This window comes from Cuculus canorus, chromosome 6, assembly GCF_017976375.1.
Source record: "Cuculus canorus isolate bCucCan1 chromosome 6, bCucCan1.pri, whole genome shotgun sequence".
Taxonomy (NCBI): Eukaryota; Metazoa; Chordata; class Aves; order Cuculiformes; family Cuculidae; genus Cuculus; species Cuculus canorus.
This window is the reverse complement of record NC_071406.1, coordinates 18,261,193-18,278,526: the sequence shown is the minus strand read 5'-3', so window position 1 is coordinate 18,278,526 and position 17,334 is coordinate 18,261,193. Positions and strand designations below refer to the sequence as shown.

The window sequence follows — 17,334 nt, the reverse complement described above, 5'->3', positions numbered from 1 at the left end:
CCTCCCCCGTCTCCGTAAGTATTCTGAGAACTGTCTCAACCTGTGGGACATTCAGACTTTGAATTGCTCAGTATTTTTCCAGGCTTTCAGAGTGAGAGTTTATATGATAAGAGCAATGGGAATTAAAGGCTGGGTTATGTGTGAGGCCAAGAGATTGCCTACAAGAATTTCTATTTCATACAGATAGTGTTTCAGCTTCCAATTAAAGAGATTTTCTTTGCTTTGATGAGCTTGGGATATCCTGATCTCTTATGTTGACTGATAAGCTTTCACTGGAGCCGACATGCCTCCACTTCCAGTTTTTTCCTAACAGAAGGAACTAATTGTTTTGTCTTGGGCTGGTCTCCCTTATACTTAACTATGCTACATCGGTTCATACCATATTTGAAGGAGAGGCTAGTATTTTTTCTAAAATGAAGTAATTTTTTACATTTTAAAGCCAACGGAGAGGCACGCTTCTGTAGGCAAACCCTTCCCTTTCTACAAACTTTATAAACTCATCACCAGACTAACTTGTGGATCTAGGTCAGTGTGCCAGAAAGGAAATACTGTTGTTCTACAGTAAAAAAAGCCTGCTATTATTAATTAAATGCAGCTTGAGACTAGTATTTTTGTTTTATTTCTTGTCCCCAACGTTATTGTGCTATCTTTCTGAACCGTGATAGTCAATGTTTGTTACTCACCAGTGAATTTGGTAAAGTTGATTGAATGAACAGAATATTTTTCTGTGCTATCTTCATGTATTGTAAGTGCCAGGTATGGGTAGAAATGCACTGAAGATTTTATCCTGTATAAATTTTATTATCTTTAAGAACCACAGACTCCCATTGTTGAGCATTACCGATACTGAAAGGTAAACAGCTGTTTTCTGCTCTGATGTGTCATTATAAAGCTGTAACCGTGATTTAATTAAGACCAGAATTTGCTCCAAAATGAAAATGGCTGATGAAAATAATTATTGCCTTCTGTCTGTACCATAAACTACCTTTTAGTTATATCTCATTGGACTGATATCTCTGCTATGGGTAAACAGAAGAAGACTCTGTTTTATAAAACTTCTTAAAGAAGGGGAACCTTGCTGTCAAACCAAGCAGTGCTAGAACCCCAAAGGCTTTTACACATCTTCCCCACACGACAGTGGCTACTCCAGATTGCAATTCTGCTCTTCTATCATGTATAATAGTTAAAGCCAATAAAGCATTACATTAGTAAAGGAATTTCCTGGTCAACTCACCTTTAGATATTTCACAAGATATTTGGTGATGTTTCAAAACAAGAATCATCCATCAGCTTCCTGTCTAGATTTTCTTGCCTTGACCAAGATCTACTCTTGGTACATGCTGTCTCTCGACCTCTCTTAACCTCCTGTGCCCCTGTCAGTAAGTTTTTTTTATTTCCACTCTGTCCAGTCTTGTGAACTTCTCATTGTGTGAATTTTTAAAAATCAAAACTGACCTTGATTTTTCTCTCCTTATTTTTTCCTGTATGCTTTTGTTGTTTGTTCTGCTACTTTCTTTTCCTCCCTTGCTCTCTACAGACAATCTGGGGAGGTCTGTTCTCAATAATTTGCAGAAACTTAGTTATTTAATTCAAGTAGGACTTATTCAGATAGTCCTTGGCAGTCATCCCATTCAGAGACAGGCACTTAGCCTCCAGTCACGCTGTCCTTGCCAAGACCCAAATAAAATATTACCACACAAGCAAATGGGAAACTGATAAGATCAAACAGAATTTGTAAGTTTTATGTAGGTTGTATTATTCTTTCTCTCTACACTAAAAAGTTTGATGTCTTGAATCTAAAAATAAGCATTTGCTAATTGCCAGCTGTTCAGCTGGCTGGTCCTTAATCTGCGACACTCCTGGTCCTGTGCCTTTTGGTGGCTGGAGGGTTGCTACTAAGTCCTTTGAGTGCATGCTTTGAAGTGGTGTTGTACTACCAAGGGCTACCAAGAGCTACAAAGTGACCTTCTACTTTGAAGGGGAAAGGTTTTTGCCAGTGCAGCAGTGTAGATGTAGCAACGATATTAAAGGATGGGTACACAAATACAAATCAAAAACAATGAAATAAGATATGTTGGATGGCACTTACAGGAGGATTTCTTTCTTAGTATAATATGAGCAAACATTTGTAGTTGACTTCACTTCTTTTTGACCTTTTGTAGCTACAGACAATGTCCTCACAGAGTTGAGCCTTCGCCAGCTTGGGAAACGTAATCTAATCAATGCTTTTTTCTTGCCACAGGAAATTGCTGTAGCGGAACGAGTGCCTTACAAAGGATGCTCCAAGGTATAGAAAGGAGTTGAAGGAGACTTAGGAATGTTGTTGTAAATAGAAACGTTCTGATATGATTACACAACAGCCCACACTGGGCTGAATTTGGTCTAATGTATTCCCACCTTTCCTGCCAGCTCTGCCTGCCTTTCTTACTTCCTCCCTTGACGTGTGCACTTGCTCTGGACTAGGTAGCCACACCATTCAAGGGGCCCACCCAGGTGAAAATTAGGCCCCCACCTTCTTCATGGAAGGTGACTGGATTTTAATTGGTTCAGTTTGAACCAGCTCGCTGTTTGTTCGGACATGAGTACTGCTAGGAGCAAAGGGGTGGGAACACAAGGGCAGAGCAAAGGTAGGCTTGACGTAACCCAGTCTGAGCTGCTATGAATCTTCCCATAGACTGTGTAAACACTAGTAAAATCAAATGTGCCTGGGAACATTTCCAGGCACTAGAACGAGATTGTTTATGCTATTAAACTGTTAAAATCCTCCCTGGCATGATTTTGACCTCTTCCAATTAACACTCTCTGCAAACAATTTCTGGGCACAATTTGGTAGCTAGAGTGGTCCCAATAGGCAGTTTGGAAGCATAAACTCAGGTCTTTTTGTGCCAATTGGCCTCAATGCCCAGGAATGTTTCCAGGCATGTTGAGTTTAACTAGTATAGACCCATCCCTGCCATCACATCCTGCCCCAAGATTGCAGCTAGCACCAGTCTGAAAAGGGAGGTGTGAACCTGCCAGTTCTCTTAGTGGGAGCAACCTCGTCCTTTTGAGACACCTTTTGTAGAATTTCTGACTGTTCAAAAAAAAAAAAAAAAAAGAACAAAAAAACCCCCATGTTTTCAGGCCAGCAAGAGAGAGAACTGATGAAATTATAATTTTATGCTGCATGGCACAGAGTTTATTGCAAACCCTTGTGATAACAGAGGACTTGTCCTGAACAAATAGTTTTCAAAACAGACAATAGCAGAATATAAAAGACAGGAAGGGGTGAAATCCACAGATAAAAAATTTTATTTCCTTTTAATAAGGTTGCAAGAAATGCACATTTTGCCTTCATTCCAGCAGGACCAGGGTGGGGGAGGGCAGGGAAAGAGAGAGCAATAACTTGTTATATTGTAGCTGTGCTGTAGAATATTTTGCCACTTACTACTCAGAGTTAAAGCTGACATGATTGTTTTTCCAAGTCAGTTGCAGAACTGGGAATGCAATTACTCCTCCTCCTCCATATTAAAAAAAATCCACAACTGCAGCATTTCCTTTTCAGTCTGCATTGTTAATAGAATAAATATACTGCATATCTTGAATTACTGAAGCCAGGTCCTCCATTACAATAAGTGATGTTTTTTTTTTCCCCACAGTTGCCTCTGCAAGTTTCCCTTCACATAAGGAAATCTGAAAAAATGGGATTTTTGCATCTCTCCAGGTATACTCACTTGGCAATTGTAATGATCCATCTACCTAACACACTCCTTCAGGGAACAATTAAAAGCATTATTTTAGAGGAGCCTTTTAAGAGTTTCTGCACACGCCAACACCCCCTCTCCTGGCTGGGTTGCTCTAGGACCCAGAGCGACTGTGATTGACAGAAATCTTCACCTGCATGAATTTTCCCCTTATGCCTTATAAGGAGTCCAGGAAAACAAGGAAGTGATAACCATGTTCACGTTACTTTATGCACAGCTTGTCCTCTTTACCTGCCCAGGTAGCCCTCGTTTTCACTTTCATTCATGCTCTGTCCTGGTAGACTTAAAGTTTTCTCACAGTCTGGTGGAGGTGACGTCTGAAAACATACCCTCTGGAACGTATGATTTTTTACAACGTTCTAGCTTTAAGTGGACTATAATTAACAGGTTAATATATTCTGTCACGCAGCCAGCACTGAAAACGAATGGGGATTGAATTGCTTTGCCTCTGTTTCCTATTTCTGCAAAGAAATTACTATGTGCAAGGTAAGGCTCAGAGAGAGATCCATTTCAAAATTATTTTTGTGTTGCTTCTTACTTGAAGTTAATACTAAATAGCTTTCTGTCTTCTGTATTTAATAATTCCTTTCTGTTCCCTTGTTTTTTTTTTCCCCACAAATTCACTAATTCATCTAAGATTTATGTGATCGTTACATGGCGCAACATTTATGAAAGGGATGGGCATTTGAGCAATGTTGTTACATTAACTAGTGTTTGATCCACTGAGAAACTTAATGCTATGTATGTGATTCAGCATTTCATTAGTACTTACAGAATAAATTAAAATCACATCAAGTACCTACAGACACCAGGGTGAAGCAATATAAGGCATACAGAGTGAACATAAATCTGTTCTTTTATCATCCCTGGTTATGTTGGTAATGTAATGCCTTACCTGCATCATATCACAAACACATGTAACACTGCATCAGGTACACTGGTAACGTGTAATGTGTTCTCAGTGAATGTCACCCATATGAAATGCCAAGCATGTGAAAGTATGTAAGTCAATTGTCAGCAGTTGTGGGGGCTTTAGTTTTTATTGGAGAGTTAAGCTTCTACAAATAGAAATATCCTTATGAAGAAATTCTATCAGTAATCCTAAATATGGCTAAACATTCTCTAAATGACAAGATTCTTCATAAATCGAATGGTTAAACACATTATAAATAGTCTTTTATCTTCTTGGATTTAAATTTAGGGACCTGCTCTCAGGAAAGTGCAGTGACTTGTGAAGATTGTTTGCTTTCCGGACCACAGTGCGCTTGGTGTTTTCAAGAGGTAAATGACATAAAAAAAATTTCAAAGGCTTGAAGTGTTTGTAGTAGCTCTGAGTGCTGAAGTATTGACTTAATTGGGTCAGCCCATGGTTTTGTAATGCACGCAGCGCTCAGGGAAGACTTTCTGGGAATCAAAAGTGGGATTCAATCTACACTTAATGGTCCATTATTCATTGTTGGTTTTCATGTGTGTGGGTTTTTTTTAAACAAAACAAAACAAAACAAACCTTCCTCATCTAAGGTAGAAATAAAAGTGTCATTAAAGGGTCACCAGCCTCGGGGCTGACTCACCCACAGTACTGAAGATGAAGCATCAGACATCAAGTCAGAGACCAGACCACATCTTACACGTCAAACCAGACAGCGTAAACAGAAGGTGCTCCAGTCAGTTTGTGTATACAAATGATTAATCTGTGGTCGATTTTAAGTATGATGATAGTGTCAGTTTTATGATTGGTATGACATAGGCGTAAGCATTTTGGCTAAAACATTTGGCTTAAAAAAAATAATATAAGTATTTTTTTCCTATACATCTGCTGCGGGCTTTCTGTGTAATCCTGGGCAAGTCACTTAACATCTCTGCTTTTAAATCTTTCACCTGTAAATGATGCTAAAAAATATCTCATACTTCAAGGTAAATATTCTAGGTCCTAGTTAATTAGTGTTAGTAGGATAGTCAACTATCACAATTAAAAACTTGCCAGAAATAATAGAAAAATAAAATAAGTAATTTTCACGACAGTGTCCAATTTATATCTTTGCTGTTAAAAGTATTTATTGCATTTTTCAATAGCAAAATGATACCCAGGGCAGGAATAATGTACTGCTTTATGAAAGAGTTGACAAAAACCGAACAGCATGTTTTAAAAAAATAAGTTTTCTAAAAATAATATTGCAGTTTGCAAAACATGTTGCCATGAGATCCCCCCACCCACATTAGTGTGTTCACAGTAGATTTTTTGTTTGTATTTAACAACTAAACTAGGATTTTCTTGAAATGAACTTTGATCATGGCTACTGCCATGTATTTTCAGAAAACAAAAATGAAAGAATTTATTGCTTTTTTTTAAAAAAAATATCTGTGTAACTATTGATAGTTCCAGAGCAGTAAACATTTTTTTTCCTTTGTTCATAGGCTCATTCACTTGTTCGCTAGAGAACAGCACATCAAGAGTGCAAAAGATGTAGAAGCTTTAGTATCAGAGTAAACACAAATACTTCCAAAGAAACCACTGCTTTCTGTGGGATGAAAATGCACCTTGTAATTGTATTTGAAATATGTTTTCCACTTCACACATGTTTTGAAAAGCCATCAACTCAAAGCATGTAGCTAAAGGAGTTGATATCGATCTCCCTGTGAATGTTTTATAATGGTACCTGATTTCTATGCGCACTGTATTCTGGAAGCAGTTGGCATGATTTTTGCCTGAGCAAACACATCAGGATTTTTCTGAAGAATAGTAAAATGCTGTTGGCACCAGCTGTCTCAGCATTGTTTCCACCTAAATATAAAAGGTCCTTGATAATTTCCAGACATGATGGGTGACATTTTGGTGGAAAGAAGGGTCCCAGTTATGGTTTTAATAGGTTTAAATAAGTTTGTTCTGCTTTGGATGGAAAGCTTTTTAGTGACCAAAATATTTTATTTCTGCCAGGTTTTGTGGCTTAATTGCTGAACAGTGGGTTGCTTACTGAAACCCAGGGGAAAAGAACAGTGCCGTGGCTTGGGCCCGTGACTGTCAGCCAGGAATTGAATGTTTCAGCGCAAGTTCTGCTGGGCATTGCTCAGGTTTTGGGCAAAAGGTCTTGCAGGCCAGAGCAGCTTCCCGTTCAAGAGGCAGCTGACTGATTTTGAGGATCTAAACTTTAGACATACCTCTAGGAAATGGTAATAAGGCACAGAAGCCTCTTTGTAAAGCTAACCATTAACTTCACCCACTATGTGGGGGGTAGTACGTACCCTGCAGCAGTGTTGTGAGAAGGAATGCATATCAAGGGCTTTGAAAGTAGTAACAAAATTAAACTGCAAGCTATCCAACTGATATTGATAGGCTTGTGATTTCCTCCCAATGGGAGAAGGTCAACTAGGATGCTGGGCCAACTGTAACCAGATAGATATGGGCATGCCGGGAGATGCGCTGGGGAGTGAAGGAGGGAGGCTGCGGTGCTCGCTAGGCACCAGGCAGAGTAGCAGGGACTTGCTGCCTGCTTCAGTGACTGTGTTAAATGAGTGTTGAGGAGAAAGAGTAGGTCAGAACAAAACACTGAACACTGGGTACCCCACCATCACAAACTTTACATGCTTTTATTATCTTGAGATCTCTTCTGTTGTTAATTGATGTTGTTCCATCAGCAGTCCAAAACTGTTTAGGAAAGACTGATGAATCTGCAGCATAATCCTGTAACAGAAAAATTAGGGGCTCACAGGGGCTTTGTGTTATTGTTCCCAGTACTGCAGGAAGCCAAATGCAGTGAGTGGCACAATTCCCATTCCCCAACAATAGAGCTGTTTTTCCCAAGATACCTAATCAGTGTAAGTTACATTAATTATACACCTGTGTGACATGATCCATGAAGGGCAAATTTAGATTTCTGTGCTACCTATATCTCTTTCTGCATTAGTTTGCACTAATTTGCACCTTTGTTTCTGCTCCCTGCCTTGGATTGACCTTTCGTCAGCCAGGTGCCGGTGGCTGGTCAGTACATACATTTAACTCATCCATAACTCATCCATTCCTTCTCCTATTTGCTTTAGAATTACACGGACTTAGCTGGACTTCATGGGAGGTGTGATACCCCAGAAAACCTTCTGTCAAAAGGATGCCAGCTGAATTTGATTGAATTTCCCCTTTCAGAATTAGAAATTCACAGCAACAAGCCCTTAACTGTAGCGGTCCAGAAGAATAATTCTGATGTCACACAAATTTCTCCTCAAAAATTAACTCTCAGGCTGCGCCCAGGTAATTCACTCAATTCATATTTGTGGGGTGCTTTTTTTTTTTTTTTTTTTTTTTTCAGTCAATGTGATCTACTGAAGCCTTTTAGAGCGAATACTCAGAAAAAATCTTAATAAGATAAAAATCTTGGTAGGATATAAAGCCTGTGTTGAGTCCAAAATTATCACTTGACTCATTAGATGAAAGCTAGATTTGTCCAAGTTCAATACTTTCAGAAGTGCTGGGTACATCATAAAAATAGAGATGTATTTTTTTTGGTTCTTCTATTCTTTTGCCATTGAGGTGGCAGTGACAGAGTGGAAGCCGACTCCAACCTCTCTGGCCCTGCTCCTGTCCCTCTCCCCTGCAGGTCTGGCAAACAGTGTATCTCAGAGGCAGCATTAAACTTTGCATTGAGGATTTACAAGGTACCAGTGACATTTATGGAAACACACCAGACCTAATTTGGGGTTGAGATGTGAATTTTCCCTGGAGAAAATTTGGAATAAAGAAATGTCAGAGACACCACCCTCCTAGGTCATATCATAGTATTGGAAATGAGGATGAGACTTGTGCATATACTCTGGTTTTCTTTAAATTTCTAAAGTACTTGGTGTGTCCCAAAAGTGCTAATTTTAGTTTCAAATTGCTTCATATCTAAACTTTCTAAAGCTGCATAGTGCCAAAGTGATGTTCTCATGTTTTTAAATTACCGCAACCAGGTGTAAGTCTATGTTTACGGCTTTACTGAAGAACAGTTTAGAAAAAACACTAGAACTGCTTTTATTTTTTCAAACCTACTTCACCATATGTGTAAGTTTATGAACAATAAGGTGTTGCTCATATCTTCTATTTTAGAAGTGCTGATATGTATCTCATTTCCCATGACCCTCATAGGACATGAAGAAACAATACAGATCAAAGTTCGCCAAACTGAAGATTATCCAATTGATCTCTATTACCTCATGGATCTTTCAGCCTCCATGGATGATGATCTGAATACAATCAAAGAGCTGGGTTCAACTCTTTCCAAAGAAATGTCAAAACTGACAAGCAACTTCAGACTGGGATTTGGATCTTTTGTTGAAAAACCGGTTTCACCATTTATCAAAACTACAGCTGAAGAAATAAACAACCCTTGCAGGTAGGAAAGGAAAATATTTACCTCTGCATGCCAACATGAAGTCATAATATTAAATACTTAGGATGAAATTCAATTCAGCAGTTTCACTGGAACCTCTGCCCTCTTCCAAAGGTGACTGAGTCAGTTTGGAAACAAGATTTAGGTTTTTCAGTTTTGCGCTCTTATCCTTATCATGTTGAGTCTTACATTATTTGGAAAGAGGAATCTGGAAGTGATTTTGCTTTTTAGCTTTTGCTGCTAGTTACAAATGTGCTTGATGGGATAGCGCATGGGTATGGAGAATATTTATGTATTTTTCTTTGATTTGCTAGAACATACATGTATCTAAGAATTTTATGGCAGATCTATACTAAGCAGGTGAAAATCAAATGCAACTCAGGATAGCAGTTTCATTTACCCATCAATGTTGTTTTCCTGCCATTTTTTTCTTGAAGTCTGGCAGTAAGCCCCAAACCCAGGCTGCTGCAGCCCTCTCCGAACCTATATGGAGGAGTAGCTGCGCTCTGCAGCCTGAAGCAGGACTGCAGTAGCTTGGTGGTGCTCTTGGAATGTCATTAAGGAAACACAGATCCTAATGCATTTCTGAGTATGAAAACAAGGCACAGCAAGGACCGGAGGTTGTTAACAACTGGCTGAATGACTTTTCTCTACAGAAACAATTCCCAGGCTTTATGCGACCCGTTTTCATTGTCCGTGTCACAGCATGCTCTATGCTTCTCTTATGTTTTTCACTAGATCTATCTCAGATACAGACATACATGACCAAAACCTAATCCAGACAGGCTTGTGAAGTAGCCATTTTAGTGATTTTTCACTCTGTATTACCCGTAAGTCACTTATCTTGTAGAAGCGTACCATACGAGTGCTTACCCACCTTTGGATACAAACATGTTTTGCCACTAACAAATGATGCTGAAAAATTCAATGACATTGTGAAACGACAGCGAATCTCTGCTAATATAGACACTCCAGAGGGAGGATTCGATGCAATTATGCAGGCAGCTGTTTGCAAGGTAATTGAAGTTTCTAGGTATAATATTAATTATTCTGTATATTACCACTTCTAGTAGTATACAGTTATATTTCAAAGCAGCAGATCATTACTTTTCAAGATTTTTTAATCTTGAGCCTCATTAGGTTCATGTGAAAATACTCTTGGGTGTATCAAGTTAAACATGCGCATTGCAATAGTTAAGTGTTTCTTTTTGATTGCCAGGGATAAAAAAATATTAACTATATAATATCTTGGTCTGTTTTCTTGATAGTTTTTTTCTTTAATTATTTTTACTCTCTTTAGAGTAGCTAGAAGATTGACTTGAACATGGCCAGTCCGTGCTATTAAACACAGGAATAGGGGGACAAAATATTAGCCAAAGACAACGGAATGAACATCATCCCTTAAAAGAGATGTTGTTGTATTTTGATGGTCCCTTTAGCATTATTTCCTTAATTTATTTTGAGATGCTGTTGTCCAAATCTTTTTCTGGTTTTCTATATTGTCAGTGTAATACAACCCGCTAAATTAATGTCTTTTAAATGACAGGAAAAAATTGGATGGAGGAATGATTCTCTACACTTGCTAGTGTTTGTGAGTGATGCTGATTCCCATTTTGGGATGGACAGTAAACTGGCAGGGATTGTAATTCCTAATGATGGGAACTGTCATTTGGACCACAACAATGAATATTCCATGTCAACTGTTCTGGTAATTCACTATTAATTTTGCACAACTCTCGCATTTTGGAAATTTAAAGACTAACATGAGCAGCTTAAAAAATTAATGATATTATACCTTCATCACTGAAATGTATAAGAGTTGGGTAATCCAGATATTTACTGTCATTTATTTTATTTGTAATTGAGCATTTTAGTAAAAAGAGAACAGTGTATTTGTGTGAGATTATGATAAATTATGGCTAGGAAAAAAGAAAGCACAAATCTTATTCCTGCTAACCTGGAAAACACGTGGAACAGGACTGACTAGCATTTCCTTCTGCAGGGAAGGGAAATTCTGCATTAATCATGTTCCCTGCAGGGGCGTGAATTCAGGAGGAGTTCAGGAATTTGTAAGGCACTGTTCATGTAGGAGATTTTATCATCTTAAGGTCTAGTGTTCAAAAATACTGAATGTATGCACCATGCTGTTCAGTGTAAGACAAATACATTGTGGTCTTACACAGTGTTATTCTTACATATATATCTCACAGATGTTACTGAGCCAAGTGTCCCAGTATAGAGGGATTGGGACCTTCCTTGAACTGTACTTTTCTCAGAGGGGTTTCCTTAAAAACAAGGCAAGGAAATTATATATACTGTCTTTTATTTTGTACACATGCAGTGCCTAATTATAGTGCATACTATACAGATAATGCCGTATTAATTATGATCATTTGAATGGGTGTTTCATGGGAGACAATTAGCAACTTGATGCGCATGAAAAATGCATTGATGTAGCTCTCTTGTGTTTGTTTGCAGGAGTATCCCACAATTGGACAACTAATCAACAAACTTGTGCAAAACAATGTTTTATTAATTTTTGCTGTAACGAATGAGCAAGTTCACACATATGAGGTGAGCAAACTGAAATGGTCAGTTCTCCAGTATTTGTTTAAAGGTTCACTTTTTCATAACTGATACAGTAATTCTAGTATTAAGGACTGAACTTTGTAAGACATTTATGTAAAAACAACAGCTAAGAAATTATATATCAGAGAAAGGCTCTTAGTATTGAAAGGCTCTTCTTCACGTATTGATTTTTATGTTCTTAGGTAACTTTTAAATTGGATTCAAGTTGAATCACGCTATTTTTTTCAGTGAAGGATTGTCACGCCAAACATTGCTAAAGTGTTTAGTGTAATCACCATGATTAGCATTTTGTATTTTATAAGACTAGAGAAAGACAGTTGAGCCTGTTCTGACTTCTGTAAGACAAGAATATATTCAGAAACACACATTTGTCTTAATGCTCAACTCTGAGATAATGGGTTTTTTTTTCAGCTGACCTGATAGTTTTATTCATTTATCTTTGTTTCTATGTCTTTTTCCAATGAGAAAAATAGGAAAGTAATGGCAAAATTGAAAGTACAAAACTTGATGGACATGGATTCTCTTATGTGTCATTCCTCATAGACTACTGAGAGAAAACATTTTATTACAGGAATTTTTGACATTAGGATTTGCAGAATCTAGCTCTGTGAAGTAGTTTCCTGCTCCACGAAGTCATCTTGGGAAATGGGAACCAGAACAGTGGGGAGAGTAGAGGAGCAGTGGCTATGGCTATGTGAAAATCCATAGTTTTAGTAAACTGGATATCATTCACATCTGCAGCTCCATCCGTCATCTGTGCAGGCACCTGTTTTCAGTCTCCATAGATATAAGCCCCAGGTTGCTTTTGGCCCATTGGCGTCCCAGCTGTGAGCTGAGGCAACGTCACCAACAGCTGCCTAACTGCTTTGTGCAGCGAATGTGAGCAAAAGTGCTCTAAGATGAAATAAGAAGGGTAGTGGCATTTCTTATATCATTTTCTGTCCAGTCCTGCTCCTGGGAAGAAATCTTTACAGACAAAAAAGAAATTCTAGATGAGAATTCAGTGAGGATAATAAAGAATTTTGCAGCCTATGCTTGGCTGCTGGGACACATACTGCTGCGTGAAGGGGAACAAGGGAAGAGAAACTGTGTCTTCAAATTTATTCAGGTTGGTTGAGATTGAGTCAATAAGGGTGATCCTGCTGATATAAGAAGCTTGGCTTTCTAAAGGAAAAAGCCTTTTTCTAAAGGAAAAAGACATTTGTCATTAAATCCAAAAGTAAAGGAATGATAAGAAAGGTGCTCCTCTGGTTTGGTGACCACATGGAAAATAAGAAAGAAAGGGTAGGGGAAAAACATTCTTTATGACAGCAGAAAGAGCAGATGGGCCCTTGAGAGAGCACCAGTATGATGTATTTCTATTTCTGTCCTCTGTGTAACCAAGGGAAGACCCCCGAGTGCTTCTCTGGCTGGTTCCAGTTGTAGAGTTGTCTTGAGTAAGACTAATACTCCAGGTGTTTGAAAAAGGTTACAAGAGTCACAACTTTCATGAACAGGTTGAGACTGTTCATAACAGTCTCAACAAGGGAGGAATCACTGTGCATCCTGAAGCACTGATTAAGTGGCTTTTTAAAAGACTGTAACAAATACTGAGATGAAGATTGAAAATTTAGGTCAAAAATAGTAGACATCAACCACTTACAAATGCAGTAGTATTCTATAGTCATAGCACGGATTAGTTAAAATTTGTACATTAAAACCTTCTTAATAAAAGTGAAATACTTTCTCTGACTTTAATAGGAGCTGCATGAACAAGAGCTGTTCTAGGAGGTAGTTTGGCAGTATCCCTTTGATTTACAGACCCTTATTTTGTCTAACAAAGCTTTTCCCTAACTGATGACAATATATCTTCCCTTGGAAATTGCTGGTGTTCACCTTCAGAGTTGGCCAACAGTGTCCTTAACAGGGAGTTTCTATTTCAGTATCCCTGCATCAGAGTTATACCAGTATCAAAGTTATCAAGTGGCACCTTTTGTTCACTGGGAACACTAAACGAAGATTTATAGCTAACAAAAAATGCAAGCCGTTGCTAACCCAACTGGGAATGGTTTGTTCTTGTTACTTTCTTTGTTAGGAAAGAAAAGTTCAACTATCTTCTGTCTTGTAGGGTATATAGTAATCCTGTTTGGTATATTCTCTCTGCTACTTTCATCTTTTCAGTGCTGCTTTCCGTCACTTATTTGGGTGGCTCCTTTCTGTCCTGTAGGTGATGTAGAAAATCAGTCAAAGCAAGCACAAAAATAGTATATGTCTTACTGCTTTTTTCCACATTACAGTATACATTCAAGGGTATTTGTAGGACCTGCAAACAGGACAATAGTGTCATGTTTTCAACTACGTGATTCAAATTTGTGGTATCACTGTAAATAACAAGGTGTCCATGGTTAGGAATGTAAAAAGAACAAAGCAAGACAAAGAGGGATATTCTTGTGTTAAGGCCAGTGCTCAGGTAGCCTTGAAGAGCTGGGAGAAGTCCCTAAACAGGCACTTGGACACCACCGTTAAACTACTCTTGTCTTGGTGCTTTACGTCTTTTTAAAAGCCTCAGTGATGGAGATGCCGCTATCTCCCTCACCATCCCCACAACTTAATTATCCTTTGAGGAGGAAAGCCTGTCCTCAAATATCTCAAATCTACTTGAAGTCAGCATCTAATTACATCAAACCCCCAAACTGACCATTGCTATTTATAATTTGGTTTTTAGAGATAAACATACATCAAAATGACTGTGAGGACTTAAAAAGCACCTCTTTAAATAGACTTGATATATTCCATTAGTCTTAAGCGCAGTGGTCAGTGTTAAATTTATATTTTGTATTTTTTAACCTTTTATAATCCCCAATGTGTTTGCCCAAAATAATTCAGTAATTTGATATTCTTGATCCTTTTCAACTGAATTTTCTGTTAATTCACTCACATGTATATGTATTATTACCTGACACACAAATATCGTGGATTGCACACACAGAGAATATGTATGCTTGTAACATAGCCAGTTTTAGTTTCGGTCCTTCCATGCAACCAAACAGGTACTGCTCAGCAGTCTAAAAAAAGGGCAAGGTTTAGGTCTGAAGCCCTCCCTGACCACAAGAACTTTAAAAGCAGCCAGGTGTAAACATTTATAAGGCCACCCAAACTTAAAAAGAAAGAGGAGTTTCTTACACTGAGCCCTGATAATTTCAGATTATTTTTTAAAAAGATTATTTTTTTCCCCTGAAAGAAAAGGTCTTTTTAAAATATATTCACATCTGTCTAACTTTTTGCACCATTAGTCTCAGCTGACTCTTATCAAAGCAGCACAGAATGTTCTTATTTTGTAAAAATCATTCACTCAAAAAGCAGCTGTGAATATTACAATAATAATGATATTTGGACAAACTGTGTAAATATTATCTCAGTATAAAAGAAAGCACCAGTCTGTAAAGTCTCATGAAGTAGTTGTTATTATTGTGGATACTATTTGTTTTAAGCAGAACTGTTTAAAAATTTATTAAAACTTAGATGAGGAATAAGATTCCCTCTTTAGTCCTGGCTAAGTAGCACTTCTTTTGAAAAGAAATTGCTCTCTTTTTTTTTGAAAAATTATTTCTTTTTATATCACAGGAGGCTACAGCTTGAAAACTGTGTTTTTCAGATTGCATTTCACTGCTGAAAAATTGAACTAGAAATACTGAAGTCTCCACACTTGTACAGAATTTCAAATGATTTTTAAAAATTTGTCATGACACTCTATTTATGATGAAAATTCTTCCATCTTTCACATTTCTGAAAGTTAGACATAAACCCACTAAGATCAAATACATAATTATCAAATTTCACTAGTACGAATCGGAGTATCCCTATAAAAAGGCAGTTCATCTTTTAAAGAATATTTGTGAAAGACTAAATTTCATTACATCCTTTGGATAGTTTTATGACAGAGCACTCCAAAAGCATTATTCTACCTCATCTTGTTAATGGTTAAACAGAAATATGTGTTAAAAGGCAGGGTTTATCCAATGGACTGGAGATACATGCTTAGACTGGGCTTGCAACGTCATCCTTTTATCACCACGCAGAAAATTTTTGTTCAAAGAGGGAAGATAAAAAGCCTTCAGAACAGTATATCCCTGCTGTTTGTTTTGCATGCCACAGGTTAAAGGCTGCTATACTTCAAATTCCAGTTTTATCGTCTTTTCTTCTAATTACCTCCCAAAAGGTCCACATGTACCAAATGCCGAGTTTCAGTATTATAAGAATCTTTGAGAGAGCACTAATCACAGGAGGAGTCAGGAATGCGAAGTCACCAGCTGTAACATAAAATGCAGTTAATCCTGCTGATTTACAATAGCACTTTAGAAATCTAATGAATGATAAGTATTCCATACATAATATATAAAGTAATCCCAGGGCTTTTGGAGATGTAAAGTATAAGAGGGATGTAAGGGTATCAAATTATCCATGCTTATTAATAGTTCTCTGGAACTTTTAAAATTAAAATAATAGCATTGATACGATTAATTGCAAAGAAAAAGGAATGTTACAATATGTATTTTTAATTATGAACACATTCTTTTTCAAAGGCACGGGCACAAGCAGGAGTTCATGTAGTTAACAATCAGGCAAGATAAATTTTAATAAAGCATATTTAAAATCTAGCTGCCAGATGCCATGCTAGTGTCACAATTCAATTTAAGGCAAAAAGAAAGGAAAACTTATAACTGAAATCAATTATTAATTGGCCCTATATTATTAACATAAAGTCAACATCTAATCAATTTAAGACATAGATCACTGGGATACATGTGAGTTGTTACATCAATCATAAACCAGCAGAAGTTTTTTAAGGGCTTTTATCCACAGTTCTTGCAGCTCTTATTTTAAATCTCGTAACTTCTGTGCCCTCACAAACCTCAATACAAGGTGCTCTGCTACTTGCAAGGATAAAAAAGCAACTGCTGTTATTGAATACAGGGACCAAGACTCCCTAATAGTACAGCAACAGCAGAGCAGCTGATTCTGGCTTTCGTTATTTTTATTAGAGAAAATGCAACTGCTGATAGAATATATCTTCATTCTAAACTTGAAAAACTATATCTGAAAAATACTATAGTTTCAAACTTCCAGGCACTCAGAGGTGATTTAGCAATATATGTATCATTAATTTTTAGTGAAACTAGCCCTTCTCCAAGGACTTTCTATCAGGATATGTCTCGTTGAATCTGCAAGGATTCTTGAAAATGTCGCTACTATTTATTTTGAGTGGCTCCAATAAATTTTGATCTTTTCCAGATGGCAGCACCTTGTCACAAACCTTGTAACCTGATTTTTTTATGCTTTTCTTTCTAAAATATATATATATATATGCACATACTATTTCCAGAACTATGCAAAGCTTATTCCTGGAGCTACTGTTGGACGACTACAGAAGGATTCTGGAAATATTCTCCAGTTGATCATTGCTGCATACCAAGTAAGGTGTTTTCTTCCTCCATGTCTATATTTTCAAAATTATATTGCAGTTTGGTAAAAAAAATTGTCTTTGATTCATTTTCCACACTTGAATACAAGAACAGAATTTTTCATTCTTAGACACTGACCTTAATGGGAAAAGTTTCATTCACTCGGAGGATTAAGTGAGCACAGAAAAAAAGAATCCTATAACC

The 17,334-nt window shown here is 37.5% G+C and overlaps 1 protein-coding gene across 6 annotated transcripts in view; it reads left to right on the top strand.

Moving 5' to 3' along the window:
- ITGB6 (integrin subunit beta 6) overlaps window positions 1-17,334 on the top strand; it is a 50,332-nt gene that overhangs the window by 12,990 nt on the left and 20,008 nt on the right. For 2 of the 6 annotated variants that reach the window (XM_054070224.1, XM_054070225.1), the window contains 9 exons: window positions 3,639-3,703; window positions 4,153-4,229; window positions 4,945-5,024; window positions 7,779-7,983; window positions 8,818-9,103; window positions 9,951-10,116; window positions 10,647-10,808; window positions 11,579-11,674; window positions 17,052-17,141. In XM_054070224.1, coding sequence (XP_053926199.1) covers window positions 4,169-4,229; window positions 4,945-5,024; window positions 7,779-7,983; window positions 8,818-9,103; window positions 9,951-10,116; window positions 10,647-10,808; window positions 11,579-11,674; window positions 17,052-17,141 — 1,146 coding nt within the window. In that variant the 5' untranslated portion in view covers window positions 3,639-3,703; window positions 4,153-4,168. Of the gene's footprint in view, window positions 1-2,240; window positions 2,288-3,638; window positions 3,704-3,940; window positions 4,230-4,944; window positions 5,025-7,778; window positions 7,984-8,817; window positions 9,104-9,950; window positions 10,117-10,646; window positions 10,809-11,578; window positions 11,675-17,051; window positions 17,142-17,334 lie in introns of those variants that run through there. The other 4 variants (XM_054070226.1, XM_054070227.1, XM_054070228.1 and 1 more) reach the window with 4 other exon arrangements.